General features: G+C 54.0%; 1 protein-coding gene across 1 annotated transcript in view; it reads right to left on the minus strand.

Moving 5' to 3' along the window:
• Positions 1-11,312, minus strand: part of CDH23 (cadherin related 23) — a 452,316-nt gene that overhangs the window by 25,777 nt on the left and 415,227 nt on the right. Inside the window, exons 37-42 of the mRNA XM_082424358.1 lie at positions 8,276-8,497; positions 7,864-7,983; positions 7,027-7,207; positions 1,620-1,753; positions 843-1,052; positions 181-288 (exon numbers count right to left, since the gene is read on the minus strand). Of these exons, the coding sequence (XP_082280484.1) occupies positions 181-288; positions 843-1,052; positions 1,620-1,753; positions 7,027-7,207; positions 7,864-7,983; positions 8,276-8,497 (975 nt within the window). The remainder of the gene's footprint in view (positions 1-180; positions 289-842; positions 1,053-1,619; positions 1,754-7,026; positions 7,208-7,863; positions 7,984-8,275; positions 8,498-11,312) is intronic.

Here is an 11,312-nt window from a genome sequence, read left to right on the forward strand (position 1 = left end):
GAAGAGGAAGTGGAGGCTGAGAGACAATGACTTGCCAGAGCCACACACCCACTGACAGACAGAAGTGGGATTTGAACCCAGCACTTGCTTACTCCAAAACCTGTGCATCTAACCCCCGGGCCATGCCGCCCGGGTACATCCAGCACCAGCCCTGCTCCCCACTATGCCCCCCCGCCGTACCCTCCTGGCTATGCGTGGGTTCTCTGGGTTGTCCTTCACGGAAATGGTCAGCTTGTATTCCGGGATCCGCTCGCGGTCCAGGGGCCGGTTCACAGTGACGATCCCTGTCTGGGATGTAGAGGCTGGTGAGCTGAGCAATGACCTGCTCCCTACTTTGGGCTCTGGCCCACAGAGGCCCAACTGCTCTGCCTGTAGGAATGGCCGTGAATGATCTCCCTAAATCACCAAAGGTATGGTCTAGAAGGCCAAAATGGGTCAGCAGGGCCTTGCCAGAGCAAGAGTGACCCACCAATGCCCAGGTCTTGCTGCCTGAAAGGGATGGTCCCTCTGAGGACCCCATGGTGACAGCAGCCGGTAACACTCCAAGAGGTCACGAGAGGACGTCTTGGTGCACCTTGGTACAAACCAAGTGGTACCGAAGCTCTGGTCCCATCCCTGCACACGACAAGCCTTGGGGTGACAGGGACCCCAGAAGTGGCTCACCTAGGAATCCAAGATTCCATGCTTCCCACAGAGACCCCACATCCCAGTGGAGGGTAGAGACTTGAGGAGGAAGTGGAACCAACAGAAGCCCAGACAGCAGAGTAGAAAAGCCCCTAGGGCAGGGTCCGGTTTTTTAGGAAAAATCCTGGGGGCTTCCCTGGGGTCAGACCCAGCCCTACCGTGGCGTTGATGGAGAAGGCCCGCTCTCGGTTGCCTGCAGTGATGTTGAAGGTGAGGAGGGCGTTGCACCCGCTGTCAGCGTCGCTGGCCAGGATACGGGCGACGAAGCTGGAGACGGGGATGTTCTCACTGATGGTGACGTTCATGGGTAGGTTCAGCAGCACGGGGTCGTTGTCGTTGATGTCCAGCACCCGGATCCCCACCAGCATCTGGGGCACGTCAGGGAAGAGGAGGAAGTGAAGGAGAAGGACCAGGAGAAAAGGGGGCGCGGGGGAGATGGAGGAGAGAGGGGAGGCAGAGAATGGGATGGTGGACATGGCGGCCGAGGAAGAGGCAAGGAGGCAGGTGGAGCGGGATAGCAAGGCGGTGGTAACAGAGGAAGGAAAGGTGCAGCTGGTCGTGGGGAGGAAAGAGGAAGCCCAAGAAAATGATAACAAAAAAGGCAAGAGGATGAAAACGAGGATAAGAGGGAAGCAGGAAAAATAGAAGCAGGGGCGGGATGGAAATGGCAGAGTGACAGGTGCGGAGGCCTGGCTGACAGCACAGCCTCCCCAGGGAGCTCCGTGTGGCCGTAGCTGCCAGGCCCCAGGTCCAGCCTCCACGGGGTGAGCCTCACGAGGCACTCGCAGGTCTGGTAGGGGCCCTGAGGGCCGGGACTGGCTCCAGAGCAGCCTGAGGCTGCTATGGGCACGAAGGTGGCAGCGTTTATAGGAGTCTCTATGGAGAGTTCAGGGGGCAGGGAGGTGTAGCCAGTGGAATGGGGCCCCCAGACTCACCGTGGAGCTGAGCGGGGGCACCCCCCTGTCTCGAGCACAGATGGTCAGGTTGTAGAAAGCACTGGTCTCCCGGTCCAGTTCCACATCCTTCCGGACCCGCAGCACCCCTTCCACGGGAGAGATCAAAAACTCCCCTGGGTGTCACCCAGGAGAAGCCAGGGTTAGCTGAGAATGGCCAAGAGTGGTGGAGGGCCCAGGCCTTTCCCTGCTTCCTCTAGTGAGCCTTACTCACCAGGGTCAGGGACAGCTGGGGCGTGGGCCCTCCAGCACCCCCTGCTTCAGACCCTCATGGGACCTGCCAAGGGCTGGGAAGTGCAGGAGGCAGGAGAACAGATAACTCCTAGGGGTACAAGCGGGCAGGGGCCCACTCATGCCCTGATAGGCCTGAGATGCCAGGCCAGGGACCCACCTTGGGTAAGACGGTTATGTTGAGAAAGTGAGGGCTCCCTTTCTACACAAGCACTCTCTTTATCACCACTATTGATCTGAAATCAATTAACGAAGGTGTCGGAAGCCTTGCCAAGTACGATCCTTTCCAGATACCACATCTTGTAAAACAGGATATTGGGGAAGGGCAAAGCTAACCCCAAAGGGACTCCTTGCTAGTGGTGAGGCACCGGCGCAGGACGGAGCGGGAGGGATTGAGGACAGGGACGCCCCCAACTGCCTTCCATTCAGCCCTGGTATGGAGCCACATGGAGCGCAGCCAGGGCTCTCCAGGCCTATGGCCATCCCTTGGCCCCTAGTTGGCCCTGATTTCCTTTCTTTGAGGTTGCTGAGGACCCTCAGCTGGCCCTTTGGCTTCAATCCTTGTCTTGGCCTGGCTGAGGGACCAGATGTCCGAGGATGTCTAGAGCAAGAACCTCAGATTCTCAGGCTCTGAACTGGACGAGACCTCAGAGACCATCCCGTGTCCTTTGGAAAATGAAACGGAAAAGAAGGGTGATGACTTGTTAGAGCCCCCATAGCAAGTAAACAATAGAACCCGGACTCGAACCTAGGGCTCTGCATCTCAGCACACTACATCCATGGGACTTAGCACTCAGAGCTGACCAGGGTGGGAGGGGTAAGAACAGGGAGGGGGTGGAGGAGAAGAGCAGGGGGGCAGGATGACAGGGGAGCGAGTGGGGTCCCAGTTGGATAGGAGTGCTCAGGGGGCTGAGGAAAGTGAGGGAAGATGAATGAGGGAGGAGGGGAGAGTGTGAGGAAGAGGGGATCATCTCTATGCACTCCCCCAGGAACTGGGAAGAGTGAGAAAGTTACTTCCTTCACTTTCCCTTTTGACATCTGGGGGAAAAGGCTTAGAGTGGGGCAATGACTCGCTCACAGACACACAGCACGCAAGGGTGCGGCAAGGACAGAGGCCCAAGCTCCCCAACGATTTTCCCTGCCTGCTTCTACCTACCTCACAACTCTCTGCCCCTTCTGCCTGCACATCCTACCTCACAACTCCCTGCCCCCAGCTCCTACTGCTCCGATTTACCAAAACAGCCCCTCCGCAGCCCACCTGCAGCTGGGATTTCCCACCAGCCCTTCCGCTCCCAGCAGTCCTATGGGCTACACCCTGCTTAGAGGGGCGGAAGCCACTTGAAGCAGGATTTCCTGAGGCTGATAATCCACGGTCTCCAAAGAACAGGGGATTCCCTTTCTAGGGGTTTCCCAGCCCTGTCTCAGCCCCTGGCCACATGCAAGCAGGTGGCCAGCTGCCTTCTCTCCGAAGCGAACCACCCCGTTGATGGAAGGGAAGAGGTTCCGAAGGCTCACAGGAGTAGGCCTGAGGTGCTGGGGGCTGGGCCCAGGCTAGATCCCCACAAGGTCAGCTCAGTGGGGGAGGTAGGCAGGTCAAAGGCCCCCAAACGGCAAAATGCCCTCCTCAGCAGCTTGCCCCGGGGCCTGAAACCCCCAACCCTCCACTCCTTCTGGAGATAGAGGGTTAAAAGCAGAGGCTTCCCATCGGTCATATCCCGGTCTGCAATGCTGACTTCACTCCTATGTGCCCTTGGGCATGTGATTAAATCTCACCTTGATGTTCTCATCTGAAAAATGGGCTAATAAAGAGGTACCATAGCAGGGTTGTGCTGGTGCTGGATAAGGCCCAGTTCACCTTGTGTATGCTGGACCCACGGCAGCTCTTTGTATCATTAGGGGCATCCTGAAAGGGAGCCCAGGCAGCCCTGTGAAGGAGCTGGGGGCTTACACGGAAGATGAGGATGTAAGAAAGGGGTCCAATGAGTGGACCTGACCAGAAAGGGCCGCTGGAGTTTCTGAGAAGGCCGGGATAGAGGGGGAGAGGCGCAAGTGACATGGCCTGTTTCCCAACCGTTCTTTTTTTTTTTTGGCCACGTTGGGTCTTCACTGCTGTGCGCGGGCTTTCTCTAGTTGTGTTGAGCAGGGGCTACTCTTCGTTGCGGTGCGTGGGCTTCTCATTGCAGTGGCTTTTCCTGTTGCGGAGCACGGGCTCTAGGCGCGTGGGCTTCAGTAGTTGTGGCACGTGAGCTCTAGAGCACAGGCTCAGTAGTTGTGGTGCACGGGCTTAGTTGCTCTGTGGCATGTGGGATCTTCCTGGACCAAGGCTCGAACCCGTGTTCCCTGCATTGGCAGGCGGATTCCTAACCACTGCACCACCAGGGAAGTCCTCCCAACTGTTCTTTGACCACGTGTCTCCTTGCAGCTTAGTGGGGCTTATAAGAGCCCAGGCAGCCCTGATGTCTTCCCACCAGCAGGAGCCCCCTCCAGGTTCAGGCTGCAGTGGTGGGAAGGTGACCTTGAAGCCGGGTGGCTTGGAGTACATCCTTTCACCCGTGGTGTCGCTAAACTGGCTTTCCAGGAAAACAGCCCTGATTTATAGTGTTTGTCAGTTTTTCAAATTACCAACATGGTGTCAGGGAACCCGGAGGTGAGGAGAGAGGTGGGGAGTGGAGGTCGTGACCCAGGCGAGCCGCTCCGGCACAGCACTAGGTCATCCCCCTCACCCCGCCCAGCCTCCGCTTATCTCCTCTGGAGTGGGGGCAGTGCTCCGTGATCCCCAAGTTATCTTTGGGCTGTGAATGTCTACTCTTCCTTTCCAGGGGGAGGGAGCCCCAGGCCGGGTCAGCCTGGGGAAACTCCTGGCCCCTCTCACTCCCCCAGGGGCCTGCCTCTCTGCCTGCCCCTATGAGGCCCCAAGTTCCTAGGCTGGCCCCGATCCTGTGTGCACTTAACCTGGCAGGTTCTGCTCAGGACTGCAAAGGCCCGTAGCAGGGAGCAGTCTGCAGTTTGCTGGGCATGAGTGTGAGCCCTGCACCCTGGAGGCGGGTGCAGAGAGGGTCCCTTCCTGGGAGGGGCTCAGCTGCCCACCCAGCACCCACCTGTCAAAGCAGACTTCGGCATCCTCCTGAACAGGAGCAGGACTCCCATGAAATGATACCACCGCTGTGTGTGTGTGACAAGAGCACAGGAGAAAGGCCCATGCTCTGCTGGTTGCAGAGCAGGAAGGCACAGTGCTTGGCCAGGGAAAGGACTTTGGGGACATGAAAGGGTGACATGTCAGAACAGAGTGACCCACCGCAAGCTCTGGACAGCAGGGGCTCCAAGCCTGGCCCTACAGAAGTGGGTTTGTGTTTTTAACCTCTTAATTGAAAATTCATCCCAGGTTCTATAACCTCTCCTCTGCCTGCTGTGTCAGTGCGCTCCTCTCATCTCATGCCTTCAAATATCTCTGGGGTGACTACTCCCAAATACCCCTCTCCACTGCAGACCTCTCTCCTGAACTCCTGGCTTGTACATCCAAGGCCTATCTGACATCTCAAACCTAACCTCACCCTCCTCCCCACCGCCCCACCTTTCCTGCTCCTGCTGCAGTCTTCCCATCTGCTAACAGCACGGTTACTCAGGCCAAAACCTTGGTGTCATCCTTGACTTTCGCTTACATCTCACATCCAATCAGTCAGCACGTCCTGTTGGCCGTCTATGAAATATACCAGAACTCTCACGATCTCCAGTGCCGCTTCCCTGGTCCCAGCTACACCATCTCTAGCCCCAGTGACTGCAACAGGCTCCTACCAGGCATTCCTTAACCTCTATGGTCTGCTCTGAGCTCAGGAAATGGAGTGCTCCTGTTGAAATCTAAGTCAAATCACATCGCTCCTGTGCTCAAAGCTCTCCTACGGTTCCCATGTTACTCGGAGAAAAAGCCAAGTCCTTATAATGGCCTACAAGACCCAACATCTGTCTCTATTACCTCTCTGATCTCATCTCTTCTTACTCTTCCCCTCGCCTGGCTTCATGCCAGCCACTGGGTCGCTTTGCTCCTCTGTAAACAAGCCAGGCACACTCCAACCTCTGGGCCTTTGCACTTGCTGCTCCGTCTGTCATGGTCTTCCCTGGATGTCCACATGACCCATTCCTCACCTCCTTCAGGTCTTTGCTCAAATGTCACCTCCTTGCACAGGTCTTCCTTGAGCACTCTTTCTAAAACTGCAGCCTTCACCCTGGCATTCCCCATCTCCTGGCTTTATATTTCTCCATAGCACTTAGCACCTCCCAATAGACTAAGTCGTCTGCTTAACCAGTTATGTTCATAGCCTGTATCTTCCAACTGGAACATATGTTCTATAAGGGCAGGGATTTGTATCTGTTTTTTACCATTCTGTATCCTCGGCATTTGGAATGTGGTCAGCAAATATGCTCAATACATACTTATTGAGTGCTCAATTAAAAATCAGGATGTTTCACAAAGATTTGGATTTCCAGCATTTCTTTTAAAAATGCGAAGGGCTCCCCCGCCCCAACCCCGGGGCCTGCATTTCAACCTGCCCACAATCGGCAAGAGCGGAGCTGTGGCTGCTGCAGACCCCACTACTCCCTATTCTCTTGCCCAGACCTTTTCTCCCATGTGTGCTCCCTGCATGGCCCCAGTAGGCCTTGACTTTGGGATTCCTACTCTACAAAAGTGAGTAAAAACTATCCTGAGAAATTGCTCTGGCCAGGCAAGCCCTGCTTCAACTGAGGAGAACAGTCGGGGTAGTTGTGGAGGCTACTAAGGGATGATGAGATGTGCAGAGAAATCTGGGTGCTCCCTGCATGTGTGCATCTGGGGGTCCTGAAGGTCTGGGGCAAGGATGCTCGTCTTTCCTCTTGCCTGGAGCCTTTTCTCTGGGTATGACACAGGGGTGTTTTCTATCAGACTCCCAAAGGAGTCTGTGACCTTCCAAGGCTACCAGCCTCTGCTCCCAGATTTGCGTGTTCTCACCATATTCCTGGGAGAAGATTATTTCCATCATCTTATGGATGGGGAAACTGAGGCCCCATCACACAATGGTGGGGCTAGTTACCTTGAGACCTCCTTTTTCATCCTGCTCCTGAGTGGGGTCGGGGAGAGGCCCACTGGGTCATGCCACTCCCATCATCCAGCTCAGGCCCCACTCACCCAGAGGGTCTCCATCCACGATGCTGTACTCCACCTGCCCATTGGGGCCCGAGTCCCGGTCATGGGCCAGGAAGGTCCACACTCTGGGTCCTGGTTGGCCCTCGGTGACATCAAATGGTCCCTCGTAGTCTCTGGGGAAGGTGGGCACATTGTCGTTGATGTCATTCACGTTCACAAGCACCTGAGATGATGGGTGAACTTAGTCAGGACTGCACCCCAGCCAGGGCTGTTCATCTGTAAACTAGATCTGCTAATCCTGCCTCATAGGATGATGGAAGAATCACACTGTTCAATGGAAGTGGGAGGGCTTTTTAAGCTATTCATGCGGATAAGTTATTGTTATTGTCAAAGTCTCTCTATGGGCATAATAATATTACTAATAATAATGCTATGAACTTCTGTTTATTACTGTACTATGGTCATCTTTCTTCTGGTTTCATTTGCTCCTCCCACACCCTGAAACAGTTTTTTATTATCCCCCCTTTACAGAGGAGGAAAGTGAAGCTCAGGGAGATTAAGTGACTTGCCCAGAGTCACACAGTTAGGAAGTAGAGGATCAGGGACATGAACCCCTGTTGGTTTGACTGGAGTTTGTGCTCTTCCCATGAAGGGGAGGAAAGCAGGTGTCATCATCTATCTGATAGCTGCAGCCACACAGAGAGGTTCAGTAACCCCCTCAAAGTCACACTGCAAGTTTGGGTGAGTTGCTGAGAACAGGACAGGGCTCGTGGATTTAGGCGTTTCTCCTGGAAACCCCGCCTCCCCACAGGACCCTTCTGTGACCTGTCCTACCCCACCCCCAAGTTGGGGCTGTGTCCCATCTACCCACCCACCCACCGTGGTGGTAGAGGTGAGGCGATGGGACAAGATGGGACACTGGTCCGTGGCGGTGATGATCAGGGTGTAGCGGCCATGGCTGATCTCGTAGTCCAGCTCCTTGGCAGCACGGATGACGCCCTGCAGGATAAGTAGAGGGGACGCGGGTGGATCAACAGGTGGTGGGTCTGGGGCACCCTCTGACCACCCCAGGAGGGAGGTAGGCCCTATCATCCTGGCCATAACAGGGATCCCCTGCTGTCCTCTAAACCGGGCCCCACCCAACCTTTTCATCCTCCCGTACTGGCTGCCCCCCCAGTTTCCTCCCGGACTCCATCTCTGCTCTGCTCCCACCCCTATGGTGTCACTGAGCTCCCCTCCAATCCCTTTAGCCAGCTGACCCTCTTTCTGGACCCCGCCACCAGCTGCTGACCGTGTGCCTGTTGATGCGAAAGGTGTCGATGATGTTGCCTGCAACGATGGCATAGGTAACTGTGCCGTTGGGCCCCTCATCCAGGTCTAGTGCCTGGATGGTGACGAGGCTGGCATTGATTGTGTCCGGGCCCTCATCCAGTAAGATCTCGTAGTGGGGCTGCTGGAACACGGGCGCGTTATCGTTCTCGTCCACGATGGTCACGTACACGTGGGTGGTGGCCTATGGAGAACAGCATGATCAGGTTCCTTGGTCAGCTGGCTAGAGGGTTTGAGGTGGAGCCAGCTGGATGTATTCCTAGGCTGCACTTACTCAGTGTGATCCAACATGGCGAGGGAAAGGGAGAAGGATGAGAGCGAGGGAAGTCACAGGCTGATAGAGGAAATCACAGAAGCTCTGTCAAAACCAAGCTAGGTAACTGCTTAGGTCCAAGATGGCACTTGTACCACCACTCTTATTGTCCATGACATCACGAATCAATCATGGCACTGCTGAGGCCAGATGCAGCCTCAGGATCCTTGTTAGCACACAGATCTAGTGATTATAATTGGCATATGAGATGAACTCCAGTAACTGCCTCCAGCCCATAGCTTTTTTTTTTTTTGAATTTTTGAATTTTATTTATTTTTTATACAGCAGGTTCTTATTAGTTACCCATTTTATACATATTAGTGTATATATGTCAATCCCAATCTCCCAATTCATCACACCACCCCCCTCTGCGACTTTCCCCCCTTGGTGTCCATATGTTTGTTCTCTACATCTGTATCTCTATTTCTGTCCTGCAAACCGGTTCATCTGTACCATTTTTCTAGGTTCCACATATATGCGTTAATATACGATATTTGTTTTTCTCTTTCTGACTTACTTCACTCTGTATGACAGTCTCTAGATCCATCCACGTCTCTACAAATGGCCCAATTTCGTTCTCCAGCCCATAGCTTTGACTGGGCCAGGGCCTTACTGACCCTGGGCCTCCTTCCAGATCACAAAAAGCAAGAATGTGATGTACTCAGCCCACCCTTTTAAGCTTCACCCATTGTTCATGTAAATGGAAGCAATGCCTATTTTCAGCATTTTTGAGAGGAAGGACATTGGGTTTGGGGCTACTACACGTGCAGAATTTGTTGAGCTGTGAAAAATAAAGCTCATAGCGCATGACTTCACTGCAAGGACAATTTCACTCCATATTCTCCTGGGATTGGCCATTTTTGGCTGATGCTTGGTCCAATCAGACCACAGGTAATATTTAGCCAATCGAAACTCAGCAAGCAGCACTCAAGAACCATTGAGAAATGGTTGATGTGGCACTTCACAAGCAGAGATAAACGGAAGAAAGAAATTAGCCATGTGCTGGTATTCTGTGTCCCTCGGCTGCCCTCCTCTCTTCTCTGCTTCTCTACCTGGGAGGATGTCCTCTGTGGACTGCCTCACCTGGGCTCCTTTGCCATCTGGCTTCCAGATGGTTTGGCCAATGGGAGGTCCCGGCAGAAGACAGGAGGAGAGGTGGTGGGGGCATTTCTCCCTCACTCCCTCCTTTCCTCACTGCAGTTCTGCCAGAGGCTGTGTTTCTCTTGCTGGTTGGCCCCTTTTTCACGCCTCTGGCCCTCACTGGGCTCCAGTCACCTCACGCCCTCTTCTTGTCCTTCTGCACCCGTGGGTGGTAATGGCTTCCTGCAGTTTTTAGTCTATGGGTGCTTCACCAGCCCTCTGTAAACAGTCCCTCCATTAAACTTTCTTCAGTTGAGCCCTTTCTGAGTGTGCCTTCTCTTTCCTGCCAGGACCCTGACTCATACAAACTGTAATTAGTGATTAATATAAAATAATAAGGTTATAACAACTTCAAAAACATCTGGGTAGAGAGAATGTGACCAGGCCATTGCCAAGGGCAGGGAACAGAAAGCAGGTGGTGCAAAAAGCTGGATGTAGACAACTTGTGTGCGCCTTTTCTGGGGTCTGGCTGGCTCTGGAACCACCTGTGGAAGGATGGACAGATGGACAGAAGACTGTCACTGCCCCTGCGGAGGGCATGAGTCCCCTGAGCTGCAGCTCTAGATCTTGGCAGGGGGAGGGGCGGGGGGGCGGGGCATGTTAAGTGGTTGCTGGAACTGTTTCCAAAAGCAGGTAGGCTTGACAGCCTTGAGATGGGGCTCTGTAACCTTGGACATGTCACAGAGGTCCTTTCTGGACCTTTTCTGTCTGTTAGTAAGGGACTTGACTTGTTCTTTAACATCCCTTCTGGCTCAGACATTCCAAGGATCTGGTCTGCCATCATCAGTCTGAATCCCTCCTCCATCAGGGAGGTATTCCTTTGGGTCTTAGAGTCTCAATGAATCTTCATAAAAATAACAATCACACAGAGAGGGAAAATGCATTAGTTTTACATTTCTCAAACTTTCCCACTGGAGTGGAGAGGGAACTGCACTGAGTTGGGGAATAGCCTGAAGCATTTGTCTCAAGAATGAAATACCTTTGAAATCTCTCCTGTTATCTTTGAAAGCTCATATAAATTTCACAATCTTTTCCATAATGTGTTTGTATTAGTTTCCATTAAAAATGGTGGTGGAGGCCCCAAATATTTGAGTAAAGTTGACTGTCAAGGAAGGCCACCGCATTCATCTTGTGGCTCTGCACACAAGATACAGCTCTGAGCACTTACCACTGGCGAGGAGCCCAGCACTTGGGCCAGCAAGAGCACACGAGTGCCGCCCTACAGGAAAGGGCTGGATTCCAGCCTCACCAATGGGGGTGGTGGTACTGACATTTCCTACTTTCCCAGACTCCTGGAAGCGGGTCTAACCATCGTCCAGGCTGCAGGGGCTGCGAGTGGGGGGCTCTAATAGTGCTGCCCCATGGAGCCCCTTCTCTCTGAGACCAGGACTTGAAAGAGGAGAGAGGTATCGCCAGCAGTGCCAGTGCTGGGTGGGGTGCAAGAGCAAAGGACTAGAGGGGTGTGTGTGTGTGTGAGAGCATCCTGCAGACATCTAGGGTACAGGGAGTAAGATAGGCTGGGGCCTGGGTGAGAAGAGTACTGATG

Source organism: Balaenoptera physalus (genome assembly GCF_965194825.1).
Source record: "Balaenoptera physalus genome assembly, chromosome: 14".
Lineage (NCBI taxonomy): Eukaryota > Metazoa > Chordata > Mammalia > Artiodactyla > Balaenopteridae > Balaenoptera > Balaenoptera physalus.